The sequence below is a fragment of the Zootermopsis nevadensis genome, unplaced genomic scaffold (genome assembly GCF_977971745.1).
Source record: "Zootermopsis nevadensis isolate Lab colony 2312 unplaced genomic scaffold, Znev_1.0 Znev_ptg000013l, whole genome shotgun sequence".
NCBI lineage: Eukaryota > Metazoa > Arthropoda > Insecta > Blattodea > Termopsidae > Zootermopsis > Zootermopsis nevadensis.
Window position 1 is genome coordinate 8,914,974 of NW_028259145.1, and position 23,181 is coordinate 8,938,154.

The following is a 23,181-nucleotide window of genomic DNA, read 5'->3' on the forward strand; positions in this document are numbered from 1 at the left end:
AAACAAATAATTCTACAGTAAGTCGGAATGTTAGATTCAGTAAACTGACGTTCAGGAAAAGGCCACAAAAATCCTCTAATTTTAATTACACTCTTACAATGATACGTAATACCATCAACTCATACCTTTAACATATACGAAAACAGGCTTACGTTTACGTGCTCTCGTGCCGAGAACGGACGTTTCTATAGGTCAGAATTCTGATTAATACGCGTTCTTTTGTCATACCATGTGTAACGTAAAGTTTGAATATGTCATCCTTAACATTTAATTATGTAACATAAATCACAGAAAGTTATTGTTTGCAACATAATGATGTTCTATACCTTATACATCTCATTAGAGAATAGAGATATCACAGGTTTATTATCCCTCTCAATAAATGATGTGTATTTCCTTGTTATGATCCATCCTGTACCCTACCTACTGTATTGTGTATTTTTCAAAACATGGCAGAGACTCAAAAATCCGTTTATATCACTGGGATGGTACGGGAACACTGCGAGAATGAAGAAAATAAATTTATGAACACTGAAGATTACTGTTTTCTGGTATGTTGTGCCGTATAGTCTGGTTGAAATTTACCGACGTTTCAGAGATGCTTAGTGACTCCATCATAATAAACGCTCATAGCGAAATGCTTTTACCAGCTGTGTAGAGCAATCCGGAGCATGTCAGAAATAATGCCCTGATTAGCAAATAACATTGAATTTATGACCCTCTAAAGGTTTTGTGAAATGACTTACTCACTAAGACTCAATTAAGTTTTACTTTATCTCTCCTCTGAAGGACAGTATTGTTTTATTTCATTCAGTGAATAACCCCTGGCATTTAAAATTTTTATCACATACGAAAAAATTTTATAGCACAAGACCGATGTCTCTGTCTGTTTATTACAAAACTCTACGGATTTAGTCGAACGTTTTAATATATAAAACGCCAACCTGTATAAAATCTTTAATCAGATATATTATTTTCACCCAAAAGGATTATAATTACAAATATCTGGTATTCAGAAGTTGTAAATTGTGCAATGAAACTTTGAATAATCATCACAGTCACTTGAGCAACAAAGCAATTTAATAGTACTACACTCGAGTTCAACTTCAAATGTTTAAACTTTGTAGATATGACATCTGATTACATGTTTCTATCAGTCCTACCATATACGTAACAATTTTAAAATCTAATGGGCCTACTCCTTTTGTTCCACGGTTCAGTACGGTTGATAAATAAGAACATCTACTCCATAACAGTTTACCTGCATAAAACAACAAAATGCCATCACAAACAAAAAACAAAACAAATCATATCCCAGTACCATATACAGCTCTAAAACTTGAAGAATTCGCTACATAATAAATAAATGGCAATGACGTAACGGCAAGAGATGAGAAAATTATAAAGCATTCATAGTCTAAAACAACGAATGAAAGATATCACTTTGGAAACCTACAAGCACATAGGATAATATTAAAACAGAGATATAGGAAATCATCTTTGAGGGTAAGGAGAAAATCTAAATAGTTAAAGACAGGGTCCTTTAACGGTATTCAACCTTCGAAAATTCCACAACAAATGAGCAACTTTTAACTTCTTAAAAGAATTTCCTCCATCCTGTTACTTATAATATCGTTTCTGTTGCGGTGTATATTTCATACGGTAAATACTAAATGAAAAGAAGTTATTGCTCTCTGCATGTCTTGCAGATTTTGATCCGTAATTACTATTCAAATGAGTAGCCGAATGGTTGGTAAATCACATACACTACAAGATTTATATTTGGAACAAATGAACATCAAGTCTAAATAAGGTAAAATTGCAAAGAAAAGTAATTTTACTCCATATATTGTAATTTCAGAACAACATCGTGGTCGATGGCAAAACCTGAATTAGTCAAAAGCACGTCAATAATATATTAATTTTCTCTGTACACCGGGAAACTCAGCTCACTTATTCTGAACGTTTTGCTTTTTTTTTAGTGTTCTGTCTGGCGACAGGTCCATATGAACAGGATCCTTCCATCCTTTTCTCGGACTGGGGCCTGTTCATATACGTTCTTGACGGATGATCCAGAAGTGGTTTGCCATTGCCTTCTTCTGTGTGTGAATGGCGTAATTGTTTGGATACCACGGAGAAACCGGGGAAGCCCCCGGAGGAAAACTCCGTGTTGCCTAGACCACGGCCTTGCCCAACACAAGTTATAAATTCGGGCACCGCCGGGAATCGAACTCGAGACTCCAGGATTACAAGGCCAGCGTTCTAGCCGCTAGACCACCGTGGCGGTCAACGTTGTGCTACAGTTTAAAACATCCTTATAGGAATCGGATCGGTTACCTTGACGGAAGTATATGTGGTTTTTCTCATTCGCTAAGACATGTGCTGGACTATTACCTTAAATTAGTCCACGACCATTTCGCTTCACATCCTTTCCAAGTACTTTTTCATTAATCATCCTGTCATTCGTCGCTATAAAACGCATAAATTTTCAGCGTTTTTTAATGAACAATACGTAAACAAACGAACGAACAAATTTTCTTGCTAGAGTTTCTGTTTGTGGGGTGAGCCAGACTTGCATCCGTAGTAATGTAGGCGTATCAATAAGAAAGAAATCTTCTTTTAAAACAATATGGAGTATAAAATTCCTGGGTTGGTGTCTATGTTGCTAATTAAGACTGTAGTGGTAGTAGTGATGGTAATAAGAGGCATTGCACAACACGTTAAATTAAACGGAGTGAACTAAAAATTTTGATATAAAATTTTCTTTATGATAAGTAGGTTTTAACATCCGTTATTCCCAGAACCATAACCAACTCATACCCAAAAATACATTTAGGGTTTGACAGGACGTTATATTTTTTATTTATTTACAAATACCAGGAATACTGAAGTCAAAAATTCTAAAATTCCAAGTATAAAAACGCACCTCTTAATAACAGTGACGCAGCCATTTTATGGCGAAGTTCATAAATCAGTAAATCTATAGACGAATTACAGTTTTAAGTTTAATAAAATGTTTAAAATATGTTTTAAATTAATGCAAATTAACTAAGGTTTTGTGATCACTTCTAATTAAAATATTAATTAATAATTTATCAAAATGTCTTTCAAAAATTACTTGGATAAATATTGGAGTATAGCAACCACAATAATCTGATATATCATTATTTTTATTAAATAATAATCCATTTTATTTATATAACTTAACTTTAATTGAACTCGGTTCATTGAATAAGTTTCGCTAATAAACACAGATTCAAGTTAATTATAATAGAATTATATACTTCATGGTTTTAAGAAACATTTCCTTGTCCGTTAAACGTGTTGAAAACTACTTGGTACTACCTTATTAGTATCATACAACTATTATAACTGCACTCTGTAATACAAAATAGTGAAAGAAATTTTTCGAGAATCACAGTTTTGTAGTTCAAGTCACAGACACCACTCTCTAAGAGTCACTAGTTAAAATTCGTGATTAACGTTTAGAATGGTGGAGAGTAATTATTCCACACATGTATTCTGGTAGTGCAATGTTTAAATACTTCCATCTTTTTAATATATAATGACAGACATTTGTCTACTTTTTCTCAGTCTCTCCAGTGTAAAATTAAATAGTAATGTACGTTCACTCATAAAGGTGAAGTGTCGCTCTATAAGAAAAATTAAGATACTTACATAACAAGATATCCTTCTGGAAGCTGACAAGTGCTGGCTGCGTTCAACTTTAATACTGATCAAACTATAGAGTGCATTAATCCGCATTCACCTTCTTCAAAACCCTTATTTACTAGCAAAATTATCCTTCTCTTCCATTTGCACTCCAGTCAAGTAACCTAAAACCAATTAAGCCGTATTTATCAGTCAAATTTTCTCTCATCCAAAACTACAAAACTTCCTCTATGCTAAGGGTATTTAAACTTTCAAGAGAAGGGGAAATATTCGCACTTTCTTACCGGTCCACTGGCTACCGGAATATAAACTCAGACAAATTTATTTAAACTTTATGGAAAAGTTACTTAAATGATACTAAATCAAGGTTGAATATTTCAAATACGTCCACATGTTAGTCAATAATAATTTTCCTTCATTAAATACGTTATTAGTGAGATATTTGACACTTATTTTGAATGAATAATCTGTCAATATTAAGTTTGATTTCTGTTGTTTAGGTTCGCAAAGAATCCCTCCGTAAGTTCATTTTCAAGACAAATCCTAGTTACTGATTTAACATTTTTCATTAAACTGACGAGTTACTCACAGCGACAGATACTGCCAAACGCTGACGACATTAATAAAACTTATGATTTGACATCATGGGACTGCTTTTAGCATACTGAATAATACATTTTTATAAAAATATATACGTGGGACACTGGCTGAAAATGACTTTATCACTTTTTCTATGTATAGAAATAAACTGTAAGGCTTGGAAGTTTGTGTATGTAAAAGACGGGCTCTGATATTAATAAAAATATATCCGGTGACTAGCAGATATAATAATGCGAGGACATTTCTGTCTGTCAATAAAGAACGAAAGCATATCGCACTGTAGCTCATCAGCAAACGAGATGCGCACAATACACTAGACTTTGAACTGGTTGGCTTATCGTTTATTACATGGTCGGTCATGAATGTGGTTCGGTTACTTCAAACAGACGGGCTCCAGGCAATGGCGCACAGCCTTCATTACAGTTACACGAAATGTGCTGTTCTATTCTCTTTGTAATCTAAACTACATGTGAGTTTAGTACGTTCTTTATAATTTGTTTTAACACATTCGCTACAACTTCACAGAGTTTCTATTCCTGAGCACTAAACAGCTCGTTTTATACAAAACTCTCTAGGTAAATTAAGCGATTACAAAAGCAGACGAAATTAAAATGTACATGAATAACACTTCAGTTTTCTATATTACATAAATAAGTAGTTTAATCCTATCTAAAACACTGACATAATATCCATGTCTGAATTACACTGCGATGAAACCAGAATTAAACACTCCAATGAAACATATTTAAACACTCACAGCCAAACTTTACACCTGGATGACTGTAAACCAAAAGAAACACTGAAAAAACCTATACATGGCACACAGCCTTAGCATTTTATGACTTATTATCTTTACAGACTGTTCGATAAAATTATTGTTATCAAGCCAGAAAATACAATATGTAAATTAAAGTTTACGTCTTATCGTTAAATTTACATTCCTCTCTTAAGTAAACGTATATGTAAAGTTATCTTAAATTTTAATGGCAGAATGCGTTGAAGCTCATGAATTAAATGCAACATAAGATTTTACCCACACATATTTTCCTTTAAACCTTAAATTACAATCTTCAGTAAATACCAGACAGTTTACATTAAATTTATTTGTTAATTTCTATGTTTCTTTACATAGGTTACGAAGTTGCGTAAACTTCCGAAGGCTTACTTCTGATTACGTGGAATAATTTGTGTTGTTCAAGTTATTAAAACCACAGTATCTCAGGCAGCAATAAGTCCGATAATTCCTCCTCGTTGTCTCATTTACCACATGTTCCTGCCGATCGTGTACTCTCATATTGTGTACCACGTTTAATCCGACCTAAAATTCATTAACATTCCTAAGAACATGACACACACTTGTACCTTAACGATCACCACTTTCGTGAAAGTTAAAGTTATATCACGGTCAAAATGCCCTATCCTGAGTTTTCTGAATAGAGTCTAGACCCTCATACATAACTTCTTTTACATATACTTCAATAACATCCTCCCGCCTACTATCGCTTTCCCAAGAGGTTTATTTATTTCAGTTTGTAAATTTCAAAAGTGAAACATAATATGTACTGGTATGTTCTGGTTAAAAGATCTTCCGCTCATCCCACAGACTTCGAATGAGTTGTTTGACTCCTATCTGAGCGTTTGGTACATAAGAGCATAAAATTTTAGTCAGCACAGGAAACGATATTTGACCTAACTTAAATATTAATAATGTATTCATTTCGTGCATATTTATTCTGCACTAATAATTGTTAATGTAACGGATATTAACACAGCGCAACTGATACAGTTACTAATTCTAGAGTTTGTGAATCTTGAAATTAGTGAAACAATGAAAAAAAAATTCTAAATATTCAAGATTATTTTTGTATATAAAATCACTTTCAATAAAGTTATATATTTCACATAGTCAAAGGTACCGGCAATGTTAAGATAAAGAGGCTGCAGTTAGAGATTTACGGCATGTACATTTAGTTTGTATGAGATGTATTCTCGGATATTTAAGTGTTGTTCTAACACGGAATTTTTCAGATATTATTTCTCATTCATTTATACCTTCTTACTGCTGTTTCATTCTATCAAACAGCAAATTACCTCCGATTAGCTGACAATAATATTAATACTGCATACACACAAACAATTATTAGTAGATAAATGCATAAAATGCACTACACTTCTATCTATTTAATATTCTGGAATGTTGCGCCGTGTAGTGTGGTATGTAATGTAGACGATCCTCGCGTGCTTTGTTGCTCGATGCATCACTGAAACGTCTGTATACTTCCATCTGACTATTAAATACCACAAGAGAGCCATCTTAATACTTTCCCCTTGAAATTCTTATCTATTTTATTATTCTCACGTACGTAACCGCAGGCTACAATTGATTTGTGCCCATATTTTTCCTAACCACTGTCTAATTACGTCACATAGCCCAGAATTAAGACTATAATACATTTGGTTTATAAAAATTATTTTGTTTCCGTTATTATAATGCCACAAAAGCAGCTCTTAATGTTCAAAATAACCTGTTTTCAAAATGCTGGTGTAGAAAGTTTGTTTAATTTATTTTGATCAAAGAAGTCTTATAGGGAAATTTTCTAGAATTCATTATTTACCTCCGGACATCTAAACAAGCAAAATACTCTTTCTCATCATAGTACTCTCGATAAGGTGCGATTAACCAAGATCATCGTTGCAGGCTTTTTCATCCTCCTGAGAACCGTGTGTTAAGTTAGAAAACTACATACCTTAGCCACAGTATACATTCTTTGGTAAACATAAGTCAGTGGGACTTAGAAAGCTATTCTCTCCTTGCTACAGTTATGAAGAGGCGTGAAATATTATAATTTTCCGTCAGGTTTTAATTACTTTTTAAAAATTGACAAAACTTCGACATCTATTATGTTAATAACGCTCTTTGAGACAGAACTTCCCAGAACCCATACAGAATATTAGCTGATAACCTCAATTTTTTTCTCACAGACTTCGACGAAGGTGAAGTTATTCCACCAGCAAACATACATAAACACACTTCACATAAATCAATCGACTGACATAGATTCCTACAATATCCCGGCAGGAGCTCATAACACCACAGAATTCAGGAACTATGTACAAAATTAACAGAACAATTAGACGCTATAATGATGTTAATCTTAATCGAGAATCGAGTCATGTAACATTACTCATATGAAACGTTTTGTACCACTATGCGGAGTGAACTTTAAGATTCCCGAACAACTGTTCTATTTGAAAGAAATTCATTACATTTATCGCTGGTGTTTCCTGTAAATGAGTTTGTGCTTTATAGCTTTGAAACACCTTACATGCAATCTAGCTACATTATTTTTCAGACTTGTTTGGTTTTGAGAAACATTCCGAAGTGGCTAATATAACATCAAACTAAATTATGGGCTTTTAAAAGCATGTGATAATGTGTTCTGGAATATATGTAAATTATCAGTTCAATTTCCAATCTTCTATGGAAAATGTTGTAGCAGGTTTTATGTCCGTATAACACAATCCATATGTCACACGCCCGTAAAACGCATTTCATCAGCCAGCCATGCACACAACCAACGTCAATTGAAATTGACACCCAATAGGGTATTTAATCGCGTTTGAATTGGATGCTTAAACATTATTACACGTAAAAACACTGGCTTAATAACTGGGTACCCTTAATGAGTCTGTATACCCAGATAAATGATCAATGTTTCCCTGCTGGTAAGCGTTTTGATGTATATAGAGGTGACTAGTCTGGGGATCTACGTTCACTGTTGAAGAGTGTCACTTCTAAATGGAGACAAGTTCAAGACGCAATAAATGTGGTGCAATTGAGATTTTCTCGTTTTATGCTATTTCTTAATAACACATCATTTTCAATAAATAAATTATATTTTGTAATATTTCAGGTTCTTCTTGGATATTGCGTTGTGCAGTGTGGTAGAAGTTAACCGAAATCTGAGATGTGCTAACTGCATCTGAAACGCCAGTAGTGTTCTAACAGACTAACGTAGCAACATCCTAAAAGGAATATTCAGTTTATCTATTACTCAATATTATACGCATGGTAGATAAAGCATATTTTAAATCTGTTTTGTCGAAATGGTCGATGTAGGCCAACAACTCAATATAGCCTGAACGCAAATGATTATTTTCGCCCTCTCAGAATTTTTAAGGTTAAACCCCATTCAGTGGTCAGTACTCTTTGATTCACAGATGTACACGATATTTGTAAATACGAAAGAACTAAATATCATACATCTCTACGTGCTCTGTGTTTTAGAAATCAGTATTTTTTAAACAGCATCCTTCATAAACTGTAAGATATGTGCCTAGAGTATGGGTCTCAAGAAGCACTCATTTACCTCCTAAAGTACTTTTATGTTCGCGATGAAGTAAAATCTCTTATACGATTCCTGAAACACAAATTAATTATTAAACTACGAGTCGTAAGTCATAAATAAAAGATCTTTGAGTGGGGATTCTACAAGCTGCTAGATTGAAAAATGCTGTAGCATCACTGGGGAAAGTAAAGAGTGGAAGTTGTAGGTAGAGCGACGTGTCGTGTCGACCACAGTGGTGAGTCGTGTTGTGTGTTGCAGCGCTGCTGTCAGCCATGTAGCGGGCTATGAAGACGGCGTGGAACCTGCTGCTCTCGCTGCTGATCGCCTGCTGTTCGAGCTCTCTCCTCACAGTAGGTGAGTCCACGCCCAGTTACGATTCACTTGACTCTACGTTATTATCACTGTTGTTATTGCCGTTGCGATGGGGTGGCGCTGTGTCTCTGAGGAACCAGGTCTCTCTTAGACCATTTACGGATCAGTGGGGAATAATACTGACTGAGGATACCGAACTCTTGGCGATCCCGGCGACTAAGCACCTAAGTTATGGTAGGACCTGTCTCAAACTAGAACTGTTTTGCTTCCTGAGTACTTTTACATAAAATCAAAATCAAGTTCCTTAACGAATCTTTCAATGCCGAATTCGTTTTTTTATATTTTTTGTTGCAGAATTATATTTAAAATAAATTTAGGCTATTAATATTTTACAGTACGAAGTATGTAAAATATTCTTTTGAATAGTATTTAAAAATCTCATGCCACAATCAAATTTAAAGAAATGAACAATAATTATGTTACACTGTCCAAACAAATTACAAGCACAGACACTCTTTGTCGAATACTGGAAGATATTATCACAGAAAAGATGGCGGACACCAAATCATGTACACGAAAAATCACTCAATTACAGGCTACATAGATTACTTAGGATGGTAAATTTACAGCATTAAAATGAAAGGTTTATTTTACTGTAGCTTAAAGGAATTACGCCTACAACGAAACAACACCAAACTTAATGATGTAAACATAAGCCTGCCTACCGTATAACTAAACACGTAGTCCATCTGCTTTAGTATCCTTCTTAAATGCGTGGTAATATGTCAATCTAAGATGCTTGAAGACAAGTTCGCCATTTTCATTGTGTGCAAATTTTATTTCTATTCAATAAATTAACAGGACTTTTATTGTTTACGATAAATATTTAAAACAGATTCCGTTAAACTTTTTCAGTAGGAAGTCCATTCAAATAATAACTGAAAATTCATTTACCACGGAAAATTAAACAGGATGCGTCTGAACCCTATTAGTTCCCTAGTTCCGTTCCGCGAGGGTCCTGGAATATGGGATCGATTATTTACCGATGCTGTGTCGACTACCTAGATTAAGTAGAATCGAATTTAATGGAAAGATAAGTATGAACGGTGATTGTATAAGAATTTAAAAGAAGGTTGTGTTTTAAGTTTCTGTGTGTGTTAACCTAAGAAACTGAGAATACGACAAAGATTCTTAAACTTTATAGCCGATATCCGCTTGGGATTTTACACGGTACCCGAATATAAAATGCGGAATGTAACCCCTGCCCCAATCTGCTCTGTATTTGTCAAAAGTAAGAACAGCTCCTTTAAAAATAATCGATTTGGAAAACGTTCTTTATCGACAGTATGCTCAACACATTTTAAACATTTTATGCTCTCAGGACAAAGTAAAACTAGTCTTGAGTGCTATGTGTGGATAATTTTGAATGAGAGCGGGGTGTAAAGAAGAATGTCGAAATAAAAATTTGTCGGAAAGATCGACTGAAACAGCAGCGGAAATTAAAATCGGAGAATTCTTGCGGCTCAGGCTCTAGCTACTGTCTCGCAGATAAAGTTTCATGAAAAGCTCTACTGGCCGTGTGTAAAACCTGAACCGACACAGATGCACACTCTAAAATACAGAAGCCGATTAATGTCAACGATGGATGTTGATTTCCCGAGAATTTAACAATAAGTTCCGGGACAGTTTCTTAACACAAACCAAAAACTCTTCTTTGCACTACTTGTCATTCAACATTGTTCTGCTATTCGATGCCACGTAACGTATCAATTTGGCAATGCAAAATAAAACAGAAATATAATAAAATTGAGTTAACATGTAACGAAAATGGTTTGAAATTTGGTTATCAATCATGTCCAACCAGATTATCTGGATTAGAAATTTTAAACATTATATACTCAAATTCTCGCCTTATTTGAAGATACGTGAAGAATAATTATTTGATGTATTGTGCAGTGTGCTTAAGATTTTTTAATAACATTGATAGGGAAAAGGTTTTGTTTCAGAAAATAAACAATATGAAGATGGAGACCATGAAGATTTATATTTTTACTAAAAACCGAATGGTCACTTCTTTTAAATATATGAAATTTGTTAGCATACGCTGAAAGAGAATATGTTATATGTATGTGCTTAGGCCTAAGTACGTAGTATATATAGAAGCTTTGTTAATAGTATACAATAAACACAAGGATCTTTTTCTACAACTAAAATAAATCCAGAAAATGTGTCGCACGAAAGTGTAGTTAAAGCTTCTTTTTTAGCGAAATATGGGAACATTGCACATCAGGAATTTTTACCTTCAGGGGCTCAGTTATGCATTAGAGTTACCGCAAAATTATGAAAGTAGACGAAGGACGAAGTTCAAAAAACATTATCCTTAGAAATTAATAACTTCCATATTTTTCCGTGTCCGCTATGTTCCTGATTCTACAGTTGCCTGAGCACAGTTCTGCGCTTTCGCGGCATCTGACTCCAACATCACGCAGCTTCCAAAGCTCGTAACCAATCTGATCATCCAACGTGTTATGAGGAAAGTGTCCGGGCCAGTAGCAATCTGAAGCCTGTCTCCCGATGACAGATTACACGTGACATGACAGCTTGGAACGAGTTTTTTTCTTAACAGGTTCAAAGTTACAAGGTTTCCGAACTAAGGTTAAGCTTCCACAATTTTCAGGCAGTCCTTCGGTCAGACTACTCCATCATCGCAAAACAGAACTTTTACAAATAAATTAAAGGCCTATTGCTTTCTTAATTTTGCGAGGAAATTCGTTCAATTTGTTACGGCAGTACCTCCGAAAACTTCTTCATAGCTTGTGCATGATGGAGGCAGCAAGGACCTCTGAAACATTTATTAATATATAATTTTCTTTTCTACGATCAGGTTACGAAATGAGTTTGGTTTGAAAGTAGTGGCGATAGTCTCGGAAAAAGGATTTAAATGAATTAAAATTAATTAAATCTTAATGGGTTTAAAGGAATTTTTTTAAACTCCATATTTTGTGTCAGGTGTGGGTTAAATGCATTAGTAATTCAGCCTGTAGCGGTAGCGGCGACTGAGAACAATGCACATTGAAATTTTTTTATCTTAATTGAATACTCAAAATTCTCAAACCGTGAGACGTGTCTAAGTACTGTGGGACAGATGTATACCAAATTAGGGGTCATTGAACTAAACAAAATTAATGCCATACATGACAATGTTGCATTTTTTTATGTTCTCGAATGCTGATAAAAATGTAAGAAGCTGCACACTTATCAAATTTACATTGTTAAATGTTCCGAGGGATGAGATTTTTGAATTAATTAAAAAAACTGTTATCGACATCCAGCGACATTTACAGAGTAATAAATTAATTAAACTTCTCAAGAGAGAGTAGCATGTCTCGTACGCGTCATTTCGTAATTGTAGTATCAAGTACAATCCACTTAATTATACACCGACTTGACTCGTATGTAGATACAAAAGTTTGAGAAAAATACGTCCTCCAACTTTAAGCCTGAATATGTTCTTTCGAAATGTTTTGTGTTCACCTGTAAATTCAGATGATGTTATAACACAGAAAACCAACACTGTCATTTTTAACGCAGTAATAATCTGAAATTTCACGACTTTAACTTTCTGAACTGTCGTCTTATGGGTTATAACACTGTAATCTTACGAGTGGTTACCAGTTCTTTAAGCAATGTGTCACCTTCAGAAGTGTGACTTGTCTTGTAGATGTATACACTGAACATGAAGGCTACACTTTCCTCAGAAATATTAAAAACCGCTTAGATACTGTGGTATCACAACCCATTAGTTAGCAACCCACAACTTCAAGGCCATGATAATCTCAAATCTTATACAGCCTTTAATAATACCCGTTCCTCATTTTCAGCTAACGACGTGTTTTTAGACACGTTCAACGTGTCTGCTACAATGGTAGAATGCAGCAAAGAAGTACGACCTGCGATCCAATTTATTGAGATCAAAATGTGCGAAAATTAGTCAGATTTATAGGAAAATGACAGATCATTATAACAAGATATATACGAGCCAGAGGGAACTTTACGAAGGGGTAGAATAATTTAAACGAGCTGAACAGTGTTGATAATGCGAGTTCCTGAGTCTTATTCATCCGACGTCGCACTGCTGATGGACAAGGCGGCACTGGGTCATTAAACGTGGCTAATGGATATAACTGAAATACTGGAGAATCGCAATAACAAGTCCAAAAATGTATCCTCGAATAAAAATATGAGTAGATTAAATTTCGGAAATTGCTGAAATCGATCAGTTAAAAATCCTTCTATTTTAATGTATGCTGTCTAGAATCTTAAATATTAAACCATGAACTTGTTCTAACTTAGCGTGGAAGTTGGTACCTCCTACTCAGGGAATAACACAGTGCTGAGGAAATACGTGTATCGTGTAAAGAACTAACAGGTGTCTTAAAAAATCCACATAATTACGAGCTTCAGAACGTGTATTCTTAACTATTTGTTAGGGTATTCAAATGAAAAAGCCAGAGATATGCGAGGTATGTAGCCCGCATGAAAAAAATTATAAATATGCAAAATCAAGTCGGAATGTCAAAGGGAAACGACCGTATGGGAGATACAAACTTAAAATTGGAATAATATTAAAATGAATTTTAAAGAAGAATATCTGGCAGTTATCCTGAGTAGTCAAGGAACTACTGGCTTACCAGAAACGATTATAGTGGGTGATAGTTCGGTGTCCGTATAACAGTTTGTTCTGTCAGAAAATTGTTAAAGTTTCATGCAAGTACAGATACGAAGTTCAACATTATCACATTACACTTTCCGTTACATTTTATGTCCAGTTTGATTGTTTAAATTAGAACAATGCCCAATTAGAGGCAAGCACAGTTAAGCGACAAGGTATTCCTGTCCCCTTTCCTTTATCTGGTACAGGAAGTGTAGCGTCCAGGAAATTAACGACGGGCCGGACTCGCCGTCGCTTGCCCGTCCTGACGACGACGCCTAATGACCCAACGTTGAGCACAACTCGTTTCGTGCCGGTATTACAGCACTCTGCAAACAGTTCTCTTTCGCTACAGTTTAGAAACTCCTTAATAATCATAGTACGCCATAGCTACTGATACATAACTGCTTACTTCTCCGAGTTTTAAACAACGCTGTATCAAACACATTGAAATTCATTAAGTTCTTCTTTAAGGTTTTAATTTACACCATGTACCAAATGTATTCTCGTAACACAAGCTTAAGTACAAAAATTAAAACAAAATATTAAAGAATGACGATACATAATTAAATTCACCCGAAGAACTATATATGGTATATAAGAAAATTACTTTAATATAAACGATTCATAGCTAAGTACAACAAGTAATATAACTTTTAAAATATCGGTGTAGCTGACATCATTCATCAAGTATTATGTATAAGCCACAAAATGAGGTATAATCATGAGTTAAATTAATCACTAATATGAACTGAAATAGATCAGAACAATTGAGTACGAAAATTAATTTAGTTCAGACGTAAATTTTATAAACAATGCAAGAGTTCGTTACATCCAGGAAACGTTATCGATTAGGAAGTAGAAGCCTTGTCGAAAACTAAAATATCAAGATATGTCAAAATCCTTCATGAATAAAATAATTTTAAATCTTATAACACAATCTAAATGTATCAGAACTCCAAAAATATTTTTAATGAAAATCCGCTCAAATGTGATCTATGTAAAATAAAATGTGTGAGGAAACGTCACGCCACTATTTGAGGAGATATTGACGAAAAATCAATAAATACGGATATATGTAAATTTAATAATTTATTCTAGTTTCTAAATGTGTATTTTCGGGTTCTGTATCCCATAGATTCACGTATGAGACGAAGTGTCTGTTTTATATAACACGAACATCGGGAAATATGAATTGTCGTTTAAGATTTTATATATACAGTTCCAAAATATATGTATACGCAGATTTAATTAATACATTAACGCGTTTTAATAAACTAAGTCACTATGTAGGTCAGCAATGGCACTTAGCTGAATTAGTAAATCTAATGTAGGTGACCACCTTTAGAATCATGGCACATTTGACAGCGATGAGCAACTTATTGACAAGCGGCAGTCAGAGTTTGCTGTTGTGATAATATCTTTTTGCGACATTCTGTAGTTCTTAATATACCAGGTCTATACAATTGTGAAAATTACGGTCTAGTTAGCGGTGACCATTAATATTGGCGAAATACAAAAGAAATGTTTGCTACATAACGCAACACCGGAATAATTAAGCATTGTGGTGAGATTTGGGTGCTACAACCCAGAAGACAGCCATCTTCATATTCACTGCCGTGAGAATCTAAAATCCAATGGTTATATAAAAACAATATACACATCTAAAGTTACTGAGGAGACTGGGTCAGAACATATTACCACAAGGTTCTCACAAAGAAGAAGCAAAATTAAAACTATTAAAAACCGTGAAATGAAGGAAACTGCTTTATTTTCTTCGGGAACTTCTAATACAAACAGGTTTCACAAAACGCATAACCAAATATATCAACAAATGTATTCAAATGATTACATTAAATGCGATTAACAAACCTCAGTGTTTACCAAAATTATATTACTTTTAAACATTTCAGTTGATTTGGAAAATGAATATATACCTATTAACGCAGCCTCTACAACATGTAATTTGTTTACCCACCGAATATAAATTAGTTATAGCACTGGAATTACACTTAATTCCACTTTCATCTGCCGTTGATGTGTAGCAGAGTAAGTATAGGAAGTTTAAAATAATAATTAATTTGGAGGTGCAGAAGCATTCAGTATCTCTGCCTTCAGGGAAATCTTGAAACCATGTCTGAACTTTGTCAACAGAAGGGTGAACTGCAGACATCAATTTCTGTCACAGCCTATGTGCGGGTCAGGATTGCTCTTGGTATAGGATAAAATATTTCTTTATTATTATAGCACCATTATCAGATTGCTTACTTTGTGTTAAAATATTCCGATAAACTTTCGTGTTTAAAGTATTTACTTAATAGCTCTTCGCTTCAATCCTTTCAGCAAAGAAAAGAAAACACAAGTTTATGAATTTTAAATCGCAACGTTGCGAAACAAAATTCGAAATAAATTCAATCATTAAATTAATTATTAAGTATTTAAATGTGCAACCGGATGACTCAGTTTTTAATTATGATTTTCAACATTACTCTCACAATAGCACAAATGTCTGCTTCGTACACAAAAATATACCTATAAATTATACAAATTAATTTTAACGGTCTTTAGGATCTCCCAAGATTATTCAGAAATATATCTAAGCTTTACTTTAAGCAGGGGGGGACTTTTTTTAAACAAGCAACTTTTATCTTTCTTGTAAATTTCTCCTTAAATTCAACATATTTTTAACAGGTCTCATTCAATCTCTCAAATTTATATCCTATCACTTGCGACCGACCTATAATTTATTTTGCAGCGCTCTGCATTACATACAAAACCAAAACGTTCGCAAAAACAACAATAGTAACAATGGAAATAACAATAATAACGTCTAATATTTTCGCCATAAGTTATACACAAGAAATATGGTACGCTGAACTAGATGAAAAGTAATTTTATGGTCTAAGCTGTAAGCCTCATTCATCTTCCTAGGTTCAACGTTTTGTTAAGACAAGAAAGTATCCGGAATTACACAAAACTGAACTTCAACACTCAGGAAACAGTCAAAATTCTGTGATTCCGTGATCGATAATTTGAGTGGGAATGGATATAGGAGCAAATTTTACATGGTTAAACCGGTTTTTCTTCACCACTCTTAACCAGGGAACAATATGTATAAACATCTAAACTTACCAATACCGCGTCCTTGTGTAATGCGTGGTTGTCAAGCCGAAAGAATTGTTACCATCATTAATATGAAAACGTTATTAACAAATACAACCAACATTTGTTTATACGCTCTCAGAGACCTTACCAAAGAAACAAAACTCGAGAACGACTTACATGAAATACAACTTGTAAAATAACAACATACGTAGGCCTTTATGGAAAGTATATAACAATTTTATCAATTAAATATCCATACCGTGGTATTCTAGGTTACAGTTCAGTCTTGTCCTCAGAAGATGAAGGAGACAGTCTTGTTATGTATAGGCGAATAAGCAAATTGTTAAAACTATTCACTGATGATGAATTAATTACAATATAATCGCGTGATTGTGACATCTACGTGCATTTACCTCTTTGATGGTAATATGTAATAAACCTGCGTATGAAATTTTGTACAGAGAGAGATCATAAACATTTCTATAAACTCCGTACTAAATATTATTTATAGATACACAATAATAAACGTGAGACAGTGCGAATATTTCAATTGTAATATAAATTTAACTTAATCGGAATCTGTGTTAATATGGCCACACGTATGTGGATCACTTTAAAATACAGATCTCATTTGTTCGTTAATATAATGTTCGACTTATCACTTAGACTGTGGCCTGTGAAGGAAATTAAGCATCTTAAAATATTCCCAGAATCACTACTTTTAATATCTGTAGTATATTTTACATACATGTTCTGTTTTTCCATTGAAAACTCCTGCTTGAATGCTCGCTGAAATAACGTGCAATGGCCACCGACATCCGAATGATGTATGTGTAGTGATATATAGGTAGTGGATCAACAGGCAACGCCTGCAATATTACCTCAAGTAACCTCCAAACGAGGAGGAAACACGATGCTAATTACACAGACACAGACAAAGCGCAGTGTAGTGGGTCCCACGCACAAAACAGAAGTTCAGCTTTAGGCCGCACGAACATGCGCCAAAAACGAAGGTGCTGCTGCGCTCTAGTACCGGACAAGTCAGCCAATTTATGTTACGCTAAATGTAACTATAACCAGTTCACATTAAACACGAAAGGGCATTTTGATAATGGAGAAAACAGTTTCGTCCTTTGACTGAGTTTATATTAGGTAAAAATAATGTTACTTATACAACGGAAGTACTCCATATCTTATATTTTTAGAGCCTTGTAATTTCCTTTCGCTTAGGTTGGGCAGCATTGCCTTTGAAAAAGTTCTGTGTCACTCAGAAATACACCGGGGCGCAAACATAAACCACACTATCCCGGCTACAAGTTCCAGCCCAAACTGGCTATTAATGCCTGCCTGACTGGAGTTGCTTAACGATGCATTTTATCTGATCGGTTCTGCTGTCTTTCAGACGAAGGTAAAACACTCTTAGATAGTTGTTTGTGCTACGGAAAAATGAACACTACATTTCAGTTTGCCACTGATTGGGAAGTATTGTACTGTAGTGAAGAAATCGGCAATTAATAATTTTTCTCAGTTAGAAAACTATCGCCATGAACTGAACCCATTTGGCCTGTATTACTTTTACTTTTCCATAACAACAAATTCAGTTGTCATCAAATAACTGTTCGAGTCATTAACTGGAACTCATGTTGAGGAAACCGTTCGTGGCTTATTTTGACACATTATTCCATAACTTGACATGATTAACTGAGGAAAATCACGATAACTCTCCTTCAGAAAGTGCTTTCGACGGGCCAAAATCCTAAATAAGTAAGTTTATAATAAAACGTCTGAATGTTAACCACTCGTTCTAGACTCTCGATTCTACAGATGTTATAACCGAGGACATCCGAAATATAACAAACATTTAGTACAGTAATAATTTATTAAGTTGTATAACTGCTATTAAATAATGAATAACAAGATGTTTCAAAACGATGTATACACAGATTCAATGTAAGAAATAAAATGCATATTTCTAAACTAAATCATTACGACTGACAAGCGACCACCAAAGTTGCTGGGTAAATAAATCATTATGGAATTCTGTGTACATTAACATAATGTTACATTACAGGTATGAGAGATACAAGAAATACTGGATTAAAATGCATGTGCGTTGGGCGATAATACTTTGTTCTGTTTTATATATGAAAAGGAATCGGAACACCTCGTTACTATCATGACAAACTACGTCCTATACGATCATTTTCGATTCAATGTAAGGCAGGATTTTTCTCAGATGGACTCTGGGCTCCCTAGCCTCCTGTCCAGTAAGTACTTGGGTTTTTGTCCTTGTTAAACCACAGGTACCATTCACATATTTCGTGCTGAGGTAAAAAAATCCTTGAAAAACCATGGTTCCCTAGTTAACGTTGAATAAAGTTTAACTGTAGAAGTATATTTCTAGTGAAATAAAATTTTATTTACACATCAATGTATACCTTTGCATCTTATCTATACGTGACGTCATCCGCCAACAGCTTATCTATGTGTTGCGTCATGCTCTCAACACACTCACTCTAGAACCGTTCTTTGTTACCAAATAAATGGCCAAAACTCCTAAACTGTAAGAGTTAGCTAAAATCTGTTTGCAAATTTGAAAAGCTCGTGTTTATTTACGTATATCACTTGCAATATGTCCGATCTAACGCTTACGCTTTAGACGTGGCAAGCGGTTGAAGTTAAGGAACGAGGGTATAGTTATTACATGTTTTGGGTAATTATTTCAAGAATGTGTAAAATATGCATTTTTATAGAAAAAACTAAACATCATGTAGAAAATGCCCTTTATTTACTCTTTAATTTACATATGGGTTTATATTCTCTCTTACATAGGTCTCGAGTTATTGGCGTTTGAAGAAGTTGCACACCTTACATCTTACAGTTTCCGTCTACTGTACCGTAATTTTATAAAAGTTATTCAACGTTAAAAATAAATCAAATTCCTAATAGATTTACATGGCGTGATACTTACTCAGGCACCAAGAATAACATTTTATTTCTTTGTATGCTGAAGTCTCTGTCTCTGATTTACATGGACAAATATTTGAGGTACATAGTCAGTATAAAGTGCTAGGTCGCATACAAAATTTCCAACCAGAGAGACAGAATTTTGGGATTCCTACATTACGCCACACATGGCTAACACTGCGAAGGAAATAAAATGTACTCCCGCACTTCTTTTTACAAAATGAAAAAAACACTACAACTACAACTACAAGCTACAGCACGATGTGCTTTGTTGTTCAGATTTTTTAATTGGATATATATTCCCACAGATCATGGCATATAACTGTTATTTCTAAAACCATCAGAGGTTCAGGAGGAATAGGTAATGGCTGTGTCAACAGATTTAGGTATGTATTGTAGCTCGTCAAATTGATGTCTAATACAAGAGAATTCGTTTCCATTACAAATGTGAGAGCTTTTATAACATTTTATGGGTTGGCAAATCATTGCAGAGTAAACTTGAATATTATGCATGTACTTATAAACAAAAATTAAGCTGAATCTTACTATTCCTATTATTTTATACAGAGATGCCATAACAGACATCAAGGTATAATTTACATACTTTTCGTATTGCTATATGTGACTATTTATAGACTTGAAAGCCTATACCTCAGTTAAAAGAGAAGGTCTTTACATTATTTTGCTTGAATTTGGTATACCTAAGAAGCTAGTCAGACTAATTAAAACGAATTCAAGAAACCTCTTGTAAAATTCGTCTAGGTAAACATTTTCCCGATAAATTTCCTATTCAGAATTGTCTGAAACATGAAGACGCTCTTTTTTCGCTGATTTTCAGTTTTGCCCTAGAATATACCATCAGGATTGTCCAAGAAAATTAGGGCGGTTTGGAATTGAATGTGACACACCAGCTTTGAATCTACGCTGATGATATTAACCTGTTGGGCTATAATACAAATACTGTAAACGCAAACACAGAAACGCTCTTAAGGGTTACTAGGTATGTTGGTCTGGTAATAATTGCATAAAAGACAAAGCATGTGATCATGTTTCGGCATCAGAATTCAGGACAGAACCAGAACATGAGGATAGCTAACGAAACTTTCCAAAATGTCGAAATCAAGAGAAGATTAAATTCAGGTAATGCTTGCTATCATACAGTTCAAAATCTTTTTTCTTCTGGTTTCATATCAAAAATCTAAAGATTAGAATATACATATGTGTAATTTTGCCAGTTGTGCTGTATGGGTGCGAAACATGGTCTCTCGCTTTGAGGGACGGACATAGATTGAGGGTCTTTCAGAACAGTGTGTTGAAGAGAATATTTGGACCTAAAAGGATAGAAGATGGATCATGGAGACAATTACATAATGATAACTTTCAAGGCCTGTATTCCTCATCTGTAATTGTTAGGGTGTTTAAATCGAGGAGTGTGAGGTGGGCTGGAGATGCGGCACGCATAGGTGATGGGGAGGGGTGTTTAAAAGGTGCTGGTAGGCCTGAAAGGAGGACATAGCTTGAAGAAGTAGACTTAGGCTGGAGGATAACATTAAGATGGACCTTAGGGAGATAATAATGGATGAAACGAACTGGATCCAACTGGCTTAGGACGGGGCTTTTATGAAAACAGTAATGGACCTTCTTGTTCAATAAAGAAAGTGGGCTATTTTTCGACAAGCCAAGTTTACAGTTTCTATGTATTTCTTGACGTATACCTTCAGAATACTCATCTTCAACATAACAACAAAAACACTACATACAACACGAAAAGTGTAATTGTAATAAATACTATTGTATTACGTTAGAGAAATTCTGTATAGAGATTGAATAGTACTCGTGGTAAGCCATAGTTTTTGCAACTTTTGCGAGTACTCAGGTATTACTCTGTTTATTTCGAGAAGTTTCTCTTTACTTTCGCCATGTGTTGGTAGTCCGAACTGACACACTTCTGTGGTAAAGGGGTTTTTCTATACAACCCTTCAGAATTGGCTCTCAAAATTTGTTAAACCTCCTCTGTTGGACCCAATCGATAGAGATGATCTCTATCTCCAAATATACAGACTACGGATAGGTTTCTCCAATGGACGGAAAGACTTGTATTTCTTTTTTACAAAAATCAAAATGGTGGGTAGATAATGTTCAGAGATTTCGTTGTTTTAACAATACACCATCGTCATCAAATTTCAGATTCAGTATCCACAGATACTAAGACACCAATTTTGCACGTGTCTGATCTTTGCAGATATTTTTAAGTTTTAGCTATACTTCAAATGTCTCCTTACTATCCACATCGCCAGAGATTAAGTTTATATAAAAATGAAAAATAGTGCGATGAAAATTAACTGTAATGAATTCATGTCCCTGTATCTTGTGCGTAGTTCACGGTAAAACGTCGAGATATTCATAGGAAACTGACTAAGAATGTAATCTGAAAGAAGCCTCATTTCCTGCAAAACTTCTGAACATGATCTGTGTGCCGTAAACTGCCGATGTTCCCGATTCTAACTGGATCATGTTTGAAGGGAGAGTAATTAAGAGAAACGCTTGCTATTAACAAATTCTAAAGAAGTCTAGGCCTGGTTAAAAATTAATTTACCTAATATAAAACAATGATTTTGCTTATTTTCTCCATTGTTTCGCATTTTGTAATTATATATATATATATATATTCTTCTGTTACGTTCACAGAACTGTCGGTGGTATTTTTGATGTCTCTTAAACTCGATTCACACATTTTAAGCAGTACTAAGTACAATGATTTTGAAACGAGTACCTGATTTCATGAATAGTTTCGGAACTCACAAATATGGCCGCGACACTTATTTAACTGCTTTCTGTTAATATTTCCCGTTATTGTTTATTATTTATCTTCTGATTAATGTTTGATTTATTTACATCTTTCTTTGGATTGTTTCCTATTCTTCAAGCTGGTTGAACGCTACAGTGACAAAGAGACAGACATGTTAAACTGTCAGCCAATTTCTGTAGGAACGGAACCGTACACCACATGTGGCGCTGCTGATATATGTCACAGGCGAGTGACAGGTAATTAATTTTCGTCTGTGACTGTCCGAGTTATGTTAAACATGACGACCAACGACGCGGACCTCACAGATGATCCGAAATGACAGAATCTCAGCCATAAAGAAATATTACTACTACTACTACTATGGCGTAGCAGCCCAAAATCGACCCCTAGCCTCCTCAAAGAAATACTAGGAATTGATAAATATGACAGAGAATGCAGAATTAAAAAAACAGATCTTGAACACCACTGCTGTAGGTGACGTTACACTGGATTTATCTGGTTAATGTGTAAAAAGAACTCACTTGTAGCAATAACTATTTAAGTATTAATATGCTTTATTGAGCTCGATTACATCTACATAAATATGTCAGTTTTAAATATGTTATATATAGTGTATTTAAATATGTGACAAAAACAAAGACATCTGACAAAAGGCA

The 23,181-nt window shown here is 34.6% G+C and overlaps 1 protein-coding gene across 2 annotated transcripts in view; it reads left to right on the forward strand.

The window, feature by feature from the left end:
* The window catches only part of LOC110834112 (cell adhesion molecule 3), a 206,635-nt gene that overhangs the window by 57,045 nt on the left and 126,409 nt on the right, over nt 1–23,181 (forward strand). For both annotated transcript variants that reach the window (XM_022072945.2, XM_022072946.2), the window contains exon 2: nt 8,880–8,975. In XM_022072945.2, the coding sequence (XP_021928637.1) occupies nt 8,906–8,975 (70 nt within the window). In that variant the 5' untranslated portion in view covers nt 8,880–8,905. The remainder of the gene's footprint in view (nt 1–8,879; nt 8,976–23,181) is intronic.